The sequence below is a fragment of the Pygocentrus nattereri genome, chromosome 14, assembly GCF_015220715.1.
Source record: "Pygocentrus nattereri isolate fPygNat1 chromosome 14, fPygNat1.pri, whole genome shotgun sequence".
In the NCBI taxonomy this organism is placed as follows: Eukaryota; Metazoa; Chordata; class Actinopteri; order Characiformes; family Serrasalmidae; genus Pygocentrus; species Pygocentrus nattereri.
Window position 1 is genome coordinate 23,881,987 of NC_051224.1, and position 20,021 is coordinate 23,902,007.

At 38.2% G+C, this 20,021-nt stretch overlaps 1 protein-coding gene across 7 annotated transcripts in view; it reads left to right on the forward strand.

Moving 5' to 3' along the window:
- The first annotated feature begins 8,633 nt into the window (after positions 1-8,633).
- The window catches only part of LOC108412143, a 76,459-nt gene continuing 65,071 nt past the window's right edge, over positions 8,634-20,021 (forward strand). For 6 of the 7 annotated variants that reach the window (XM_037544561.1, XM_017684058.2, XM_037544566.1 and 3 more), the window contains exons 1-6: positions 8,634-8,728; positions 12,333-12,365; positions 12,581-12,910; positions 14,973-15,278; positions 16,334-16,639; positions 18,070-18,375. In XM_037544561.1, coding sequence (XP_037400458.1) covers positions 8,659-8,728; positions 12,333-12,365; positions 12,581-12,910; positions 14,973-15,278; positions 16,334-16,639; positions 18,070-18,375 — 1,351 coding nt within the window. In that variant the 5' untranslated portion in view covers positions 8,634-8,658. Of the gene's footprint in view, positions 8,729-9,820; positions 9,879-12,332; positions 12,366-12,580; positions 12,911-14,972; positions 15,279-16,333; positions 16,640-18,069; positions 18,376-20,021 lie in introns of those variants that run through there. The other variant, XM_037544562.1, reaches the window with a different exon arrangement.

Sequence of the window (20,021 nt, forward strand, 5' to 3'; positions counted from 1 at the left end):
AATCAGTTTACAGCAGGCAGTTCACAGGCTTAACACTAAACAATCATCATTGGTTTATACATAAATGGTATATGTATGTAGGGACTTTCAATTAACTGATAAAATTTCACAGTATTGGCCACTGGGGGCACTACTCACTTTTCCAACAATCAAATCGGGTATACCTCATACATCATTTCACTTGAGGACATGAAATCGGACTCAAATAATTCACTTTAATGAGCATAAAAAATCTGCATTCATGAATGTTTTCATAAAACGTATTGTGTTGTTATTTTTTTTTGTTGTAATGTTACATTACATTACATTTAGCAGACACTTTTATCCAAAGCGACTTACAAATAATGTGGTACATAGAACAAACATAGTCAGGCCTTAAAGGAGGCCAAAAGGTAATAGCTGGGTAGAGAAGGGAAGGAGGGCAAGAAGGAGATGAGGTTGGTAGTGGTTAGATTGCAAGAGGCGATTAGAGTAAGTGCTCCCTGAAGAGCTCTGTCTTCAGGAGTTTCTTAAAAATAGCGAGGGACGCCCCTGCTCTGACAGTGGAAGGTAGCTTGTTCCACCAATGGGGAATCAAGTATGAGAACACTCTCGATTGCTTTGTGTGACTGTTTGGCAAAGCTAAGCGACGTTCATTGGAGGATCGCAGCGGCCGGGTGGTGCTGTAAGCCTTTAGGAGCGAGTGCAGGTAGGAAGGAGTCTGCTCTGTTAACACCTTGTAGGCAATCGTAAGAGTTTTAAATTTGATACGAGCAGTAACCGGTAACCAGTGGAGCTCAATGAGCAGTGGGGTGACATGCGCCCGTTTTGGTTGGTTAATGTGTCTGATAGTACAGTAGGAAACTACTTATTAAGTCTTTAAAACAGGGTGTAAACAATTACTACTCTCTCAAAAATAAAGGTAGTAAACTGTCTCTGGGTCAGTGCCCCTCTTGTCACTGGGGTGGTTCCCTCAAGGGTCCATCTCAGGACCTTCAGTCAGGGATCATAACTGAACCATAATCCACTGAAATTATTTTTTCTAAGCTGTACTGACTCCACACACCCCATCTCGTGAGGTGATGTGTTAGTGTATGTTGCGCTGGTACGAGTGGATCAGACACAGCGGAGAGCACTCGGGGAGCAGTTGGGGGTTAGATGCCTTGCCCCAGGACACTCAAGTCATATACTTTCGGCTCAAGGGCTCAAATCACCAACCTTCCAGTCACAGGGCTGGTTCCCTAACCTCTGGCCCACGACTGTCCCAAACATGGATCACCCCGGAATGGACTATATACTACTACTAGTGTCTGATTTGTGTATATTTGTCTGGGTCAGGGGGCTGGAGTTTGTTTTGTCCCAGGAGGGGAAGGGGGGCCCATTGTTGTACATTTTATGAAAGCTGTATATGCAGCACACACAGTACAGCACCATAAATAAGTAGTGCTTATCCATCAAAGTGAGTGGCTCTGCTTGCTGAGACAAGCCAAAGCCAGTGACCAGAGGAAAAGACCAGGAATGAACACCTGAGATTAAAAGAGTTTTCTTGCACCTTTAACAGCTGAAAAGCTGAGCTCTGTATTGACTCACCTGTGTGTCTTTACTACATACATCATGGTCCAACATTTCTGCACACAGTACAGCTGTGAGCAAATGAGCTATTGCTGTGGAGAATTTCACACCAATGCTTAGAAAAAAGTTGTTTTCACTTGAGGATTGTGCAACTGAGGAAAAGTGTCACTTGATACTTGCCTTTTACAAAAACGGTATTAAAAAAAAAGGAACAGAAACTGCACATTTTGTCTCTCATTTCGGTAATACACGGTGGTCAGCATCTCCATAATAAAGCTATTTAAAGACTGCAGCATCACAGCATTTATAATAAAAATGAACCAACACCCAAAGACTAGGATGATGGGACAGTAACCCCATATACACCTGCTCACTTTATGTGACTAGTATCTATATTGTATCCTGATCAAATTTTAGCCTCATAATTTTACACTTGGTAGTCAGATGTGACTGTTTAGTCTGACTTAATCTGATTGCTGTGTGGAATGGAATATGCAAATTCGCTCATTATGCCGCAACCGATTACAAAGAGTTTATTTATTTAGCCTCTTTATCTGCAGTTTGTTTTGCACAGCAGTGTCTGTCCATATCGCTATTAAACATTTCATTTCATCTCGTCCCCAACCATCAGTATCATCCTGATACTCAAGAGACATGAAATGACCAGGTGTAAACGGGATGTATGTCACATCACAATGCTTGGTAAATCTTCATTAATTAAGTGATATTGATAGCTTTAACCTAGGCCTTGCTCAGACTGCCAGCCCAAATCCGATTTTTTGTATATCCAGATTGATTTTTGATAGGCTAGACTGGGCGTGTTGGCTTGACCTGTACAGATATAAGATTATTTTGGGATATTACCCTCAACATTTTTTAAATTAACATGTAAAATGTGAAGTTAATACTGTTTTTTACATGTCAACTGCTGTTTTTATTCTCAAGCCATGTGCTCTGGCTTTCTTTCTCTATCATGCTTGTGCAGTCTATCTCTCTCGCTCTCTCTCTCCACTTTCTCTCTCAACCAGTCAGCACTCAATAACAGTAATACTAATCAATCAGTGCTCAGTAGCAGTAATGCTAACCAATCAGCACTCAGTAGCAGTAATGCCATTCAATTAGCACTCAGTAGCAGTAATGCTAACCAATCAGCACTCAGTAGCAGTAATGCTAACCAATCAGCGCTCAGTAGCAGTACTGCCTACCAATCAGCACATAGTTGCAGTAATGCTAACTTTTCAGCAAAAAGTAGCAATACTAACTATTCAGCACTCAGTACCAGTAATAGTCACTAATCAGCAGTCTGTAGCAGTAATGCTAAACAATCAGTACTCAGAGCCCAGTTAACATGGTGGACTCTTGTTGGAGGCCAGTTGTTTTTGATTTTGAGGGCCAAATGTGCCTAAAGATGTTTGCAGAGAAAAAGGAACTTGAAAGACGTGAGTTTGGTGTATGTTTTTGTTCGTTAATGCATAAATGAAAAGTTTAATGTTGCACCCATGTGGCTTGTCTGTGTGTGTTTCTGGCCTCTATAGACTCTCAGCCAGAGTGGCTTGGCTCCTTCCCAGGCCACCACCACAGAATATAACCAGTAAACTAAAAGTACACATATATACTTACTTTTAGTTCACAGTGTAAACAAAATACAACTTCAAAAAAAAAAAAGGCATGAAACTCTCACTGGGGCAGTAGCCCTTTTCTCTTTGGGGTGGTACCCTCAAAGGTACATCTCAGTATCTTTAGTCAGGGAACATAACTGTACCGTAATCCACTAAATGATATTTTCTACGTTGTACTGACTCCACACACCCCGTCTCCTCTATAGGCTTTTTATTTTATTGTTCTGTTTTAAAACATTAGTTTATGAAAAGATGCGTAAATGTACTATTCCAGTGGGAGAAACTTACATAAGGTACACAATTGTACCTGTAAGTACCTTTATTTCTAACAGTGTTGTGAACTAGTTGTGTGCTGAAGAATTACTCTTCCTACACATAAAATATACCTAAAAGTTTACTTTTATAAACTAAAAAATTGGCCAATTTAGTGAAATAGCACACTTACAAGTATACTACTAGTAAATTGATGTTAATACTTTTTATATAAATTATGCTTAGGAAATGTACATGAATTTTACTTAAGTTTACTTAATAAAAGGAATTTTAAGTACATTTTTCTTGTAAGGTCAAAAAGTGAGACAGCTCCTGGGGCTGGTATGGTATTACTGTAGGTTTGTGCCAAACTTTTCAGATGTCCCCAGCCCACTGATAAAAGGGAGCACCAGATGTAGTCCAGTGAAGGGAGCAGTGCCATTAGGCTTTTAATCACATTAGGCAGTTCCCTGTGGGCACTCGCAGCTGCATCCACCTAATTTTCCTCTCCCTTTTGCCATGCGGACCCAGAGGAAAAAACCAGGACTGAATACCGCATTTAACAGCTGAGAAGCTGAGCTCTGCATTTGCTCACCTGCCCTGTTGTGTCTTTACCATACACAATCAGGGTTCTAGAGGGTTCTACACTTAGAGCTGTGAGCAAATGAGCTATTGATGTGGAGTATTTCACCCACATGCGTGAGGATTGTGCAACTAAGGCAAACTTTCACTTTTACGCATTTGGCTTTTACTGAAATAGTTTTAGAAAAGGAACAAAAACTGCCTCTCGTTTCAGTAAAACACGATTGTCAGCACCTTGGTAATAAAACTATTTAAAAACTGCAGCAGCGCAGCATTTATAATAAAAATAAACAAGGAGCCAAAGACCAGGATGATGAGATTTTGTCTCACTATAATGCTCAGTAAACCTTCATTAATGAACTTATTTATTTAGTGTCAATATTTCACTTTATTCTTGCTCAGACAATCAGCCTAAATCCAATATTTGGCATATCCAGATTGATTTTTGACAGCAAAAAGGCAACCAATACAACCAATTATCATTCAGTAGCAGTAATGCTAACCAGTCAATGCTCAGTAACAGTAATGCCAACCAGTGAACACTCAGTAGCAGTAATGCCAACCAATCAGTGCTTAGTAGGAGTAATGCCAACCAATCAGCACTCAGTAGCAGTAATGCCAATTAATCAGCACTCAGTAGCAGTAATGCCATTCAATTAGCACTCAGTAGCAGTAATGCCAACCAGTCAGCACTCAGTTGCAGTAATGCCATTCAATTAGCACTCAGTAGCAGTAATGCCAACCAATCAGCACTTAGTAGCAGTAATGCCATTCAATTAGCACTCAGTAGCAGTAATGCCAACCAATCAGCACTTAGGAGCAGTAATGCCATTCAGTTAGCACAGTAGCAGTAATGCCATTCAATTAGCACTCAATAGCAGTAGGGCTAAACAATCAGCACTCAGTAGCAGTAATGCTGACCAATCAGCGCTCAGTAGCAGTGGTGCTAAACAATCAGCACTTATTAACAATAATGCCAACCAATCAATATTCAATAACAGTAATGCTAACCAATCAGCGCTAAACAATTAATTAACACAGTAATCCAACAAACATGCACACATGGGCAAGCCATGGGCAGTGTGGACAGGGGCTAGCCCGCACAAAACCAAAACTGAGCCACTGTGGATTTGCCCAAATTGAGCCAGCACCACTTCATACTCTGAGGATTCAGTATGGCTTTATGTGGGCAGCCTGTACATTGGAATTTCCACTCAAATCCTATGCTGGGCCATGTTGGCCCAGCGCCTTTCTTCTTTTGTAGGCCCAGTGTTTTGGTCTTCTGTGGGCAGCCAGCACTTTGACATGCCCACACAAATCACTCTATTTTCCACTTACAGTCCTATTTACTTATTTTTCCTTCTTTCCTTTTTCATTATACTTTGTAAATTAGTTTACTAAATCATTTTAATCTAGCACAGTGTCAACAACATTTTCTAAAAAATATTTTATATTAGGCCTAGTCGTACCTAGTGGTACATTTTCCAAAATAAATGTCTGTCTGCATTTAAATGCTGTTTGGGGATATTTGTAAAACTTTTATGCATGAGAATAATCTGGGTGGTCCAATGGTGGACCATTTTTTAGGGCTATTTTGCCTTAGATAACTCCCCATGACTGGATTCAAATTCATTAAAATACATTTTGGACCAAAACATGCCTTAGACATGAACTCATAACCATTTCATGTAGTAACTTTCTGTGAGGGAGCTCTTAGAGGTGGATGTCTGGTTCCTATCACCACCAATGTGAACAATTTTGACTCTGTAAGTTTGTCTAGAACAGTTTATCTCTCACCCTGATTGCAGAATGTTTTATAAGGTGTTAAACGCAGCATAGCCTGCATGCAGTCAAACTAAATATCATAGACATATAAAATGCAAGAAATGCTTCAGAAATGCAGCACCTTTCTTATCAATCTACATTGAGTACCACACAAAGAAACCATGCTTTTTCTATCAACTCTAACAATCTTCATGGACACAGCTCAGTGTGGTACGAGCTCGCTTTGCTCTTAAAATCAGAAATTAAGATTCATCTAAATGTAGTACTTCCTATTTACTCAAGTTTATACAGTTTTATTTTGTTATTAATTATATTTATACTGAGTCACAAATCCCCGCAACCCTGAGGGAGAAGCGGCTTAGAAAACGGATGGATGGATGGATGAGTCACAGATGTTTGTTTCTTGTGCAGAGTTTGGTAAAGGAGAGACCATTTCCAGTGAAGCTGTGGAAGAGAAACACTACAGGAGGAAAAGAAACACTTCAGAGGGGAAAAGATGTCCCAATATAAAAGACCAGCCCTTGATACCAGAGGTGTTCACAGCTTTGAGAGGTACAGAGGTTATTATAACATATAGCTGAGATATTCAACTAAAATTTGTGAAGGTTCAATTACATCAGATTTCTTGGCTTCAAAGGTCCTGATAAACAAACAAAATGTAAAAATAGTAAAGACTATTCTTAATCTGCATTTCATGCGCTTGTGCTGTCAGAATAGACGAGCACACTTGTGGATCCTGTTAAGTTTTCGGTTTATTTGACTCAGAACTGAATTTAGGCTTGAGGCTGTTGCAGGGATTTCATCCTGCTTTACACCATTTAAAATCAGAGTAACGCAGGGAGTCTTGTGGTTTATTGCTCTAATGTGCCAAGACAAAAGTCCTGTGGACATTATCAGTTATTATAAAGTGCATCATAACGTCTGCCCAATCAGTTGTGACCTTTTACTCGTATTACTTTTGGTTACATCTTTTGATTCGATCTTAAATATGTCAGTGAAACTATTGGTTTTCTGACCTGCTGTGTGCCCTGTACCTTGTTTTTGGAGGCAGATACAGAAAATAACTTTTACCACAGTGATATGCCCAGTGGTTCTATGGCCACAGTGAACAAGGATGATAGAGGGCACCCTTGTCTCGTGTCTCACTGTTGGTGGATGTACAGAGGCTACTGGGATGGCATATAACAATTTAATCAAAGAAACAAAATTAGAAGGGAAACCAGACTTTTCAAGAGTGAGGAAGAAATAAGGCCATTCTTTGCTACTTTGCTAGGAGCTGACTTGACACGGTCTACCTTGCACTGCTACTGAATGTTTTAAAGCCATACAGCGTATCTGGGTTGATTCAGGACAGTAAACATTAAAAGAACTTCACAAGAAAAATGTAATAATGTTGAGGTCTTTGTGACTCGAGTCCCGACTCGTCATATGGCTCACCTTTGTCACAACTCTCTAACAGTAGAATGATTGCTGCACATTTATAACAGTTATTTTTTAATACACCTCACAGTTCACAACAAGTTGACAGGTCCAGAAATCAAGGGCAGCTGATGTATCTCAAGATTAAATGCTAAAGGTGGATTTTTCTAGGATTCCGTATCCTGTAAATCCAGCAGCTTGCAAGCTAACTCACTTTAACAGTTCTTAGTATGATTTAGTAATATTGTTTTACAGCCTATGAATAATTTTGTGTTGAAATAATGAAATAGCCAGATCTATTTAAAGCTATTTCATGTCGTGTTAGGTTAGTCTACAGGCTGCTGTAATTTTAGCCCATCACTGTTAATAGGCTTTTAGGCTGGACTGCAGTAAATGATCCTTTTTCTATATACAACTTTGAAGTAACACAATCACTGTTTTGCAGGAGAAGACGTTCCATGAATGAAAAGTTAAAGTATGCCATTAGAAGTTGGATTTGCTGTAAAACTATAAGTTTTAAATCTAAAAAATAAGTGAACTTTGTGTTGACCTTTAGCTTCTATTATCTTAATGAATTGTCTATATTAAATGACCTATCACTATAGATTTTATAGCCCTAATAAAAACACATGATGAATTAAGACACTCTTATCAACAATCACCGGTAGTCACCAGTCACAGTTACCAGTCAGTGTTTTTTGCCATGTTTTATTTTTATGTTGCTCATGTGACCAAGAAACAACCACTTGGAAAGGAGATGACCAACCACAGACTGTAGCTAATGTGTCTGTGTGAAATGAATAGTTATTGCATTAAGTCTCATAAACTGCATAATTAGCACTGGTGAAAACCTTGTATCTCCATTTTTGACGTTTTTCAGTTTTTGACATAATTTGAAAATCCCTGTTATCCTTTGTACTGTGTGTAAATTTCACGATTGAATGGACCAAAAGAAACAGCCCAAAAAGACTGAAAAAAGATTTTTTTCCTTCTGTTGTAAAATGATCATTTTGGAGATACGAGGTTTTCTTCAGACAACAGCGATACGCGATTCAGCTGAAGTACTGTTCTAATCTACTGTGTCCATTAAAAATTAAAAGTACATTGTGGGAAACTTCATTCACCCCAGAATCACTCTGCATTTTTGTATTCTGCCACAGAGAGAAGTTGCTAGCGGTAGAGCTTTAAAAACATAAAATGCATTTTGGTCACATCAACTCACAAAAGTACACACACTATTACAGGAAACACTTTCTGGAGTTGAATTTAAAGGACTAATTAATGAAAGTTTGCAGTTCTAGTTGAGGTAATAACTGAGTTTTGGCTTGTACAAAATATGGAAAAACTGCAAAAGGGGAACAGAAACTCAGACTCTATAACCTCATAAAATGCGGTCATCAGCTCTTCAGAGTGAAACGAGTTAAGAGTGAGGACAGCAGCAGTGCACACTATGGTTCAAATCAAACAGAACAAGTGGATCAGGGTCAAGATGCTGAGACCTCATCTCATTTTAACACTCGGTAAATTATACATTTTATCATTTTATGTTTGCAGTAGCAATATTGACAGCATTAAATATTTTCCATGCTGTGTCAGTAGTTTTATTGTAAAGAAGAGTTTTATTTCATTTTTATAACAAATTCCTTTTTAAGAGAATGACTGTACCGTTAATACACTTTAAGATACTGAAACTGAAAATATACATTATAATTTCCAAACTACAGAATTTGTATTGAGACATTCAAAATCCGTGTTTTCGGTAATATAAAACCAATTTGCTTGCAGAAAAATTGTGAAATTGGAATTCTAAGATTCTACCTGCATTCACTGCAATTTTGAAATATTGATAGAGTCACGTTGCCTTAACTATAATAATATCTTTGAGTAGACTGCATATTCAAACAAATGTGATTGAGATTGAGATCAGTTATATTTGAAAAATGAATAGAAAAAGATAAAGGTACAATTTAAAACGTTAAATGTTTTTAATGTCTGAATGAACTACATATCCCACAAAGCACTAGGAATGGTTTCAACCAATCACTTTCATCCTTTTTCAGCCATCTTTTGCATGTTTTTTTGTAGTGTTTTTGTTTTTGTGTGGATATGACTGGTTTTAATTATTATATATATAGTAGAACGTAAGAACACATAGTGTTTGCGTTTTATCATTGTGGTTGAAATAATTTGTTTATTTTACCTTTGCTATAAGATTCCTTAGAAGTCTTGGTAAATCTCACTAGGAAAAAACAATTTTTGTTTAATTTTGAGAATTATATTAATCCTTACACGTTTCTTATTATTTTACCTAACAAAGTGGCCCAAAACAGATATAATTACTGACAGAGAACTTGAAGGGTAGAGAAAGTTTGCCCCGGGTGGAGGGGTTTAAGTATTTTGGCGTCTTGTTCACAAGTGATGGGAGGAGGAATGGTGAGATCGGCCACAGGCTGGGACAGTCGGCAGTAGTAATTGGGTCACTGTACTGCACTGCAGTAGTGAAGAGGGAGCTGAGCCACAAGGCAAAGCTCTCTGTTTACTGGTTGGTCTACATCCTAAGCCTCACCTACGGTCATGAGCTGTGGATAATGACAGAAAGAATGAGTTTGTGGATACAAGCATCAGAAATGAGCTCTCTTCGCACAGTGATGGCTACACTCTACTGACAGGGTGAGGACCTCGGTCACCCGGGAGGAGCTCAGAGTAGAGCTGCTATGCACTCACATTGAGAGGAGCCAGTTGAGTTGGTTCAGGCATGTGATTAAGATGCTTCCTGGCTGCCAGGTTTACCAGGCATGGCCTACTGAGACAAGACCCCGAGGTCGTCCTAGGACCCGCTGGAGGAACTCTCCAAGTTGGCTTGGGAGCAGCTTGGGGCCCCCCAGCATGAGCTGGAAAAAGATGCGGGATCAGGGTTATCAGGGATTCTCTGCTTTCCCTGCAGCTTCCGTGAACCTAGCTGGGCCAAGTGGTTAAAGATGATGATGATGGTGATGATTATGATGATGATTTAATACTGAGAAGTTTTTAAAGGTTTTAGATTTCTGTGCAGCTCATTGACAGATTGAAGTTTCCCATTACTCCTTTTTATTATTTTTCTTTCTTCATCTTAGTCACTCTTCAGACTTCATGCAGAGATCTGCTGAGTGGTTTGAGCACCACTCAAATGTGGTGTAGTGTATTTTAGCAGTTTAATTTGTCGCAGTACTTTTGCTTAAACAATAACAATTTATGTACTAAACAATATACGACACACAGCTTTTCCTCAACAGTTAAGCCTGTGATCAGCATGCCAGTGAATTTTATGGAATGTGAAGCTCCAGTTGGGGTTAAAAGATGTAACTCGGATGCTTAAATGTGAGATTCCCTCCCATAAAGTATGGAGGTTTGGAAGCCCAAAATAAATGAGAAAAGTTTCATCAGTTTTCTGTGAATTTGGTACCTAAAATGCTTTTTTACTTCAAAAACCGACTTTGAATTAGTAAAAACTGTCAAAGCAAATTTGTTTTTCATCATCTTGTTTTTCAATGTCTGCGCATTTCAACTATCTGATTTTAACCCAGTCATGTCTTCTTTTGGGTGCGAATGGCTATGCCACTATACTTTATTCTTGAACGAGCAGGTTTAGGTTTTTAGGGTTTCTGTGTTTTTCTCCTTGTCTTTGTAATTTACATGCCAGCTGTGTGGTTTTAACGCGGTTATGCCATTTTCATTGAGTGGAAGTTGTGGTTGTAGTGAGTAGACACATGCTTTATAGTGAATGGTGCTGCAGTTTTGGTTTCTGTTTATATGAATCCAGCTTTCTGACTGTTTGCTATTGTTTATCACCATAGAGCTGAAGCGCTGGCTTAGGTAGAGTTTAGATTGCTGAGATAAAATTATGGTGCACACATCTGGCAATTGCATCTACATGTGAAAATGTGGTTGGCCCAGCCACTTTTTCACATGCCTACCCAAAATGTATTTCTGCCTATGCCACTGATTTAGACTCCATAGGCTTGAATCACAGAAAGGTTTTCTGCAAACTGTAATATTATTTTGAAGTTGTTTTACTGAAATATGGTGTTTAATGAAGGGTAATGTGATTAAATAGGTCAAATTCAAGCATGAGGATAAGTTAAAAACAGCGAGAGTGCCCCCTTGTGTGTGTTTCGAGACATAAACAATCAACTTTTTATAACATTCTTCAAACTCCAAACAAAATCCAAAGCAGATTTATTTCTACTTTTTATAAACTTCACAGTCTAAACAGTATTTCATGTTGGTTGCAAAAACTAATAAAACTATTCATGTATATTGCTGTAAAACCACATTGTAATTATCTCACTGACTATATCACATAAATGCATTTTTTAAAAATGAATGAATGAATTTTTTTTTTACTTTTTTAGTTTACTTCTTTATTATTTATCCATCATTTTTATCCTTCCAAGTTTTTTATTAGTATTATTTTTTATTGTCAATATTTCTTTTATTTCATTAATGTATATTTTCATTTATTTTATTCGTATCTGATGTGCTACTTGGGCTACTGTAATGTAATTTTAATGGTTTATTGATTTGATGGTTTCTTGGCACTTTCTTATTATAACATTGTACTATTATGATTATTATTTTATTATAATATTTCATTTATTTATACTATCAAAGTTCTCAATCTTGGATTTCTGTATTGTTCGGCTGCACTGTAAATGAGAATCTCCCTCAATGAATTCCACGTTTAAATAAAGGTTGATTGATCAATTAATCGTTCCCACGAATCTCAGAAATACCCAAAAGCTGACACATGCGCTCACATGAGAAGTTTGAAATGGTTAGAGCAGGTCATATTTTTTCTACCTTACATTATTTTTTTCATGCTTTAATGAATTTCATCATTAAACAAAAACACTCATATTTCCTTTATTTTCACTGTCACTCAAGATGGGAGAAATCACTGAATCATCATTTAATATTTCAGCCCTTCCACACAATTTAAATTTGAGGTATATGAAAAATGCACTGAAAATGTTTTATTGAAATATTGAACCTGTCATGGAAATGTATGACAACTGAATGAGCAGTTTCTGTCTCATTGAACAGCTCTAACTGTTAATTTAACAAAAAATCTCTTCTTTTTTCCAGTAACCAGTATTTTCAGTGCTTCAATGTTGTCTGGTAAGTTTCCTGTTCACTGAATAAGGGGGTTCAGTATGAATTACATGCTGTAGAGGACTCTTTACTGAAAGCACTGTGCCTGAAGAAATGTGTTTCGTGTCAAAATAGAGCATGCAGATGTTTTACATCTATAAAAACTTGTGACAATCCCTTTTAAAAAGCCCTGGTTTTATAAATCTGGTCATTATTCTTTTTTCTTATTCTATTTGTGACAGATGGCTTGAATATAAAACTCGTCAATGGATTTGACAGGTGTTCTGGTAGAGTGGAGGTCTATTTTTATTCTTATCATTTATTCGGCCGGTGGGGAACAGTGTGTGATGATAACTGGGACATCAACGATGCAGCGGTGGTGTGCAGAGAGATGGGATGTGGCAGAGCAACCAGCGCACCTCACAGTGCCCACTTTGGTCGGGGAAGTGGCCAAATACTTCTGGATAATGTTGGTTGTTCTGGAAGTGAAAGCTCCATCACAAGTTGCTCTCATAATGGATATTACAAACATGACTGTAATCATGGTGAAGATGCTAGTGTTATCTGCTCAGGTAAGGAAAAATACATTTTTGGATAATATTTTTGGTAATATTGATGTTGATGCTGCACTGACACCCTCCTCTGGTTTAAAACACTTAGGACATACAATCTACGGACAGAAAGTATTGAGACACCCCTCCTAATTTTTGTGCTCAGGTGTTTCAGCCTATTGCTAACATGGATAAAATTAAGCAAGGTACTGTCATATGCTTTAAACATGGTACTGTCATAGGATGCTACCCCTGCCTCAAGTCAGTTTGTGAGATTTCTGTCCTGCTAGATCTGCCCCTGTCAACTGTAAGTGTGATTATTGTTAAATGGAAGGGTCCACGAGCAACAATACCTCAGCCAGAAAGCGATAGATGACGCAAACTCACAGAGTGGGGCTGTCGAGTGCTGAAGCACACAGTGTCTATCCTCGGTTGAATTATCACTAGAGTTCCTAATTGCCTATGGAAGCAACATCAGTAAAAGAACTGCAGGTAAGGAGATTTATGCAATGGACTTCCATGGCCAAGCAGCTGCACACAAGCCTAAGATCAAAATGCCCAATACTAAGCGTCATATGCAGTGGTATAAAGCGCCACTACTGGAGTCTGGAGCTGTGGAAATGTGTTCTTTGGAGTGATGAATCACACTTCTCTATCTGTCTGTCTGATGGACGAATGCCAGGAGAATGTTACCTGCCTGACTGCATCGTGCCAGCTGTAAAGTTTGGTGGAGAAGGGATAATGATATGGGGTTGTTTTTCAGCGGTTGGCCTAGAACTGAAGCGGTTGGTTCCAGTGAAGGGAAATGTTTCAGAAGAACAAGACATTTTGAACAATTGTATCCTTTCAACTTTGTGGGAACAGTTTGGGGAAGAACCTTTTCTGTTCCAGCATGACTGAGCCCCAGTGCACAAAGCAGGTCCATAAAGGCCTGGCTGGGTGAGTTTGGCGTGGAAGAACTTGACTGGCCCTCACAGAGCCCTGACCTCAAACCCATCAACACCTTTGTGATGAACTAGAACGGAGATTGTGAGCCAGACCCTCTCATCCAACATCATGTCTGACTTTGTGTAGTGTAACCCTGGATTTACTTAAAATGGATTTGCAAACATACATTTACTCCTCGATCTCACTTTACAGACAGTACTACAGCATCAGAGACTTTTTTCAGCCAGTTCTGTGAAAGTGAAAATTAATTTCTGATTGTACATTAGATAAATGGAAGGGCTACCAGACGAATATATCACAGTAATGAAAATCAAAACTGGATAAGTTGCTGTTGTTACACATGACTTTAGTAGCAGAAATGTACTATAGTGGTATTAGTTAATTAACACTAATTATTAATAACTTCAATTTACTATTAGTTAATTGAAGACTATAAATGTAATGTTTTATGTCTATGGAGGTTGACATCTATAATAGTAATAGAGTAATCCATTAATTTGACTCTTAATCGTGCTTGTAGTTTAATGTAAACTTCTTCCTATCACAGATCACAGAAAGACGTGAGCGTACTGTGGTTAGAGTCAGCACTGATTTTTTTTTTTGTATCATATAAGAGCATGTTTGGCTTTAGTCTGTACAGATCATTTCCAATAATATTACTAAATCAACTAAAACATTTTTAAACTGTGATTGCGGTTACAAAAAAGTAACTTATCTGCTCAGATAGTTTTCCAATTAATTTACTCTTTTACTATTCTTTGAGTCATTTAATTATTTCCTTTATTAATACTTTTACTCAAATCAGTTGTCACTACAGTATCAGTACTGTTACTTAAGTAGGAATTTTTTAGTTCTCTTTAAACCACTGGTAAAAATAAGACCAATAATAATGCTAATAAATAATAAAATGAATAATAATTAAAGAAATATGAAAGAGGCTTTGATGCAAGCTAAATACAAGTTTGTATCATACTTCTCAGCTTGAAGCAAAGTCTTGTGTCTGCAGAAATACGTTGCATGTCAAGTTAGGATCTGCTAAAAGTAATACTTTTTTATGTTTGTAAAAATCGTATTGCAGTCCCTTTTAAAAAGTTAATGTCTGATAAAACTGTTTGTTATTCTTTAATTGTGACAGGCTTAAGACTCGTTAATGGATTTGACCCGTGTTCTGGTAGAGTGGAGGTCTCTTATAACGGCCAGTGGGGAACAGTGTGTGACGATTACTGGGACATCAATGATGCGGAGGTGGTGTGCAGAGAGATGGGATGTCTCAGAGCGGTCAGCGCCACTCACAGTGCCCACTTTGGTCAAGGAAGTGGCCCAATACTTCTGGATCATGTTGGTTGTTCTGGAAGTGAAAGTATCCTCACAAGTTGCTATCACAGGGGATTTGGCACACACAGCTGCAGTCATGGTGAAGATGCTGGTGTTATCTGCTCAGGTAAGAAAAAAACTTTTTCAATCCATAACCATGTAATATTGATATTGCTGCTGCACTGACCACTCTAATCAAATAACATTAAGTGGTCAGTAAACATACAAATCATGTAGTGCGATAATGCCTCACAGTTTCCTTAGTTTACCTTTGTTTCAATCAGGGCCGTAATTTGCATGGACCCCCTTTTTCTTTCACTTTCGTTGCTTGTGAATGCACTAACACTTAAATATGACTGTACGAGGACTGTAACAGCACTTGAGTTGGGAGGAGTAGATGTGATTTAATGCTGCTGAAGCTTGTTAGGATATACAGTAAGAGGTGAGTTCACTGTAGGTCAGTGCAGTTACGCCACTTATCTCGCCACTCACACTTGGTTACAGGAGAACAGATCGCCGGTCACTCCACTCAAACAGGGAATGTATAACTCCGTGTTTCAGATGTTGCTAAAGTATATTTGGTGACTCATTTTACTCGTCGCCCCTTTCTCTCTAATCATGTCGAAAAACTCAGAAGTGCACCCTCTTATGACGACAGCAGAGTAGTGTCACTTTCCTTGCAGTAGAAAACGCCACCAGGGTTGTCGCTACAATGTGGAAGTGTGAGAATGGTGTATTATATAAAACATTTATCAAACATTTCTCATTGTTCTATGAAGGAAAATTATATTGTGATAATTATTGCTCTCACTTTATCGCCCAGCCCTGCGTGTAAATAGTTGTACTTATTAGTTAAAGGTGTGGAGGTCCAGGTGAGTGCTGTTCTATGCTGGGCTGTGGGGTAGTTGGTGTATTGTTGGTGTCTACTCTACAGTGGGTTCTGTGTTCAATAATAGAGCATTTGCTTAAAGCGCTATTTTTCCTGTGTCTCCGTCTTGCCAATAATAATAATATATGGCTTTCATGAAAGATAAATCCAGGGGCTTATCATACGTCTCAGTTTACATTAAAGTCTGTCATGTGTCTGCAGAAATCAGGACTTTTTTTTTTTTACATTGAGGCAATTTGTTTTTAAAAAGCTCATGTCTGATAAAACTGTCCATTATTCTTTCATTGTGACAGGCTTAAGACTCGTTAATGGATTTGACCCGTGTTCTGGTAGAGTGGAGGTCTTTTATAATGGCCAGTGGGGAACGGTGTGTGATGATAACTGGGACATCAATGATGCGGAGGTGGTGTGCAGAGAGATGAGATGTGGCAGAGCGGTCAGCGCCCCTCACAGTGCCCACTTTGGTCAGGGAAGTGATCCAATACTTCTGGATAATGTTGGATGTTCTGGAAGTGAAAGTATCCTCATAGGTTGCTCTCACAGGGGATTTGGCATACACGGCTGCAGTCATGGTGAAGATGCTGGTGTTATCTGCTCAGGTAAGAAAAAAAACTCTTTTTCATTTCATAACCATGTAATATTGATATTGCAGCTGCACTGACCACTCTAATCAATTAACATTAAGTGGTCAGTACACATACAAAGCATGTACTGCTGACATCAGAAGAACAAGAAAAACTGACAGTCCAGTTTGTGCTAAAACTGAGCTACTCTGTGTTAAAACACTAGAGAAGTACACTGGAATGGCATTTCATACACAAGCACTAATGAGTACTTTACATTAATCTTTCCAGATTAGGACATTTTCTTAAATAATTTGTTTTCCCCTTTTACTTTTAAGATAATTCAGTGATTTGAAATCTAATAAATGTGTCACAATTATATATGATAGTAAGATTAATATGTAATATGAGGAGCTAGATTATCCAAATGAAACCATATGCAAGCAATTTATGGTTAAGATAAATAACAGAAAAGACTTAACAGCACAGCATTTTCTTTATAGTTCTTCACATGTGGGACTCTGTTATGATGACCAAAACTGTTTTTGCACATTTACTCAGGTGTGTTTAAAATGGCCACTTCCCTCAACCTCATCCATCCAGCTGCTGAAATAAGAAAATAGTCAATAGAAACAGAAGATTTTGAGCTCTGCTTGTTGTGTCACTTTTCAGGAGACAATCAATTAAAAATATGTGGGTAAAACTGAACTGGAAATTGCACACAGGAATGCACAACATGAAAGACCCAAGCTCTTTTTTTGTGGTTTGGTTGCATTTTGGTGTTAGGTACTTAATTTGCACTGTGTTGGTTGTTTGATTTGTTACTTTTATGATGTATAACTAGTAACATTACCAACATAGGAGAAACTGACTGAAGACTTAATGAACCAGTCTTTCTGGGAACTCTCACCAAAGCTCAGCAGAAATAATGAAGAGTAATAATAATAATAATAATAATAATAATAATAGTAATAATCATCATGTAAGTAGAGCTGGGCAATATGGCCAAAAATGTTATCACGATAAAATCCATGTCGTTTGATATCGATACATATCATAATAAATGTCAAATCATTGTTTCTTTTAAGTTTGAAGGCTGATTTTTGCTCTTCAGTCATCGATTGCTGTTTTAAACTATGCTTTATGGTCAATACATGACAAACACTCACCAAACAGTGGAACATTTCACAAATCTGTCTTGGGAGAAAGTTTCTGATTAGCAGTTTTGATCAGCTGAAAAAGCATGGCTGCAATTTTTGCAAGCAATTTTTGCAATAGTCATTAAGAAAGAAAACAGATTATTTTTAGCTTTCTGGTGACGAATGCTTGGCTGCCCCGTTACAAATCATACGTCTCAGTTTACATTAAAGTCTGTCATGTGTTTTGTTTTTTTTTTACATTGAGGCAATTCGTTTTTAAAAAGCTCATGTTTGATAAAACTGTCCATTATTCTTTCATTGTGACAGGCGTAAGACTCGTTAATGGGTTTGACGCATGTTCTGGTAGGGTGGAGGTCTATTATAATGGCCAGTGGGGAACGGTGTGTGATAACAACTGGGACATCAATGACGCAGCGGTGGTGTGCAGAGAGATGAGATGTGGCAGAGCGGTCAGCGCCCCTCACAGTGCCCACTTCGGTCAGGGAAGTGATCCAATACTTCTGGATAATGTTGGATGTTCTGGGAGTGAAAGCACCCTGAAAAGTTGCTCTCACAGGGGATTTGGCACACACAGCTGTAATCATGGTAAAGATGCTGGTGTTATCTGCTCAGGTAAGAAAAAACTCTTTTTCTATTGATACCATGTAATATTGATATTGCAGCTGCACTGACCACTCTAATCAAATAACATTAAGTGTTCTGTAAACATGCAAAACATATACTGCTGAAATTAGAAGGGCACCAAAGCTTTCAGACCTGTATCTTCTAACACTGAACTGTGCTGTGTTAAAACACTAGAGAAGTGAACTGGAATATCATTTCAGTGCTTCAAACATTAGTTCTTTCAGAAAGAAAGAGTGAAGGGAAACATTTTTTTAATCCTTGATAGGATTTGACTAGTTGAAAGATAACAATTCAGTAGAAATTAAAAGGTCCTTGGCATAAGCCCTGTTGCATGGTCCAGGTCTTGGAGCATTGATCCTGATCTTGGAGCACTGATCGCTGATCCTTCCAGATAAAGCCTACCCTCAAAGAATAAGCAAAAATGAACCAAGATGCCCACCAGAGAAGGCTTTAACTGGAACTGGAAGTAGTCTGGAAATAAACATAAGGGATCTTATTAATTAGACTGATTCAAAACATCAGCACAGCACCTGTCATAGAGTGGTTGGTTGAAGGATGATAACAGAGGCTGGAACTGAGACCAAGTGTATAAATTGATGCTGTACAGAGTGTCTGGTACTACCGTAATCTTGGGGCCTGAGACTTATTTTTGTTCCGTTAATGCGAAGCTCGTGGAGTTTGTGCCCATCGAGCACCCTTCAGTGTGAAGAGTGATTGGCATTCGAATTAGATTGAGCCTCGGCTCGTTACATTCACTCAGCAGACATGGCCATGGACCCACTGCATTCACTTCATTGTCTAGGGACCTGAACTCTTATGAAAATGTATGTGTGGTCATTTTCTCGAAAAGAGAAAGTCGATTATCCAGTGAATGTCCAATATAAAATCAACTTTACTGCAGCTGTTTAGTTTCAACAGTCCTACAGTTTGACCAGACACATAATCAAAATAGCTAAGCGCTAATCACAACAGCTACTGATTAATATCTCACCAGCTACATCCACAAACTAAACCACATCAGTAAAAGTAAAACTTTCTCACAAACAACTAACAAAAAAGTATACAGGCTCTAACAACAGTTAAGTATAAGATACTTCATTCACACCAACAGCAGCAGACCTCAACTGTTTCTCACAGTTTCTACAGAACGCACGTCATGCAGAAGGAGCTGGAGTTGAAATGCATTCGTCTCCGATGCCGTCTTTTATACAACTAACAATAAATAAAGACTAATATATATATATATATATATATATATATATATATATATATATATATATATATATATATATATAATCATAATGGAGCCATGGGGAGACTAACAGCAGGCAGGGCAGAAACGGTGGAGGCAGAGGGGACTGGAGTGGCCAGAGCCGAGGGTCAGGGAAACAGAGGCATGAACTGGCAGAGCAGAAAGTTGAAACATGAACTTTTTAAAGACAGCTGTAGGCCTGCGATTAATCAGGAGTAATGAATGAGTGACATACAGTAGCATTAGAGTATTCCTGGCAGAACTTTTGCTAAAGCTTCCATTTCTCTTCACCCAGCCAAGTCTTACTTACTGGGTCATGAAGGAGGTTGATGTATTTGAAATTGAAACTGAAATTGAACATCTCCTTGCAAGAACCTTTGTA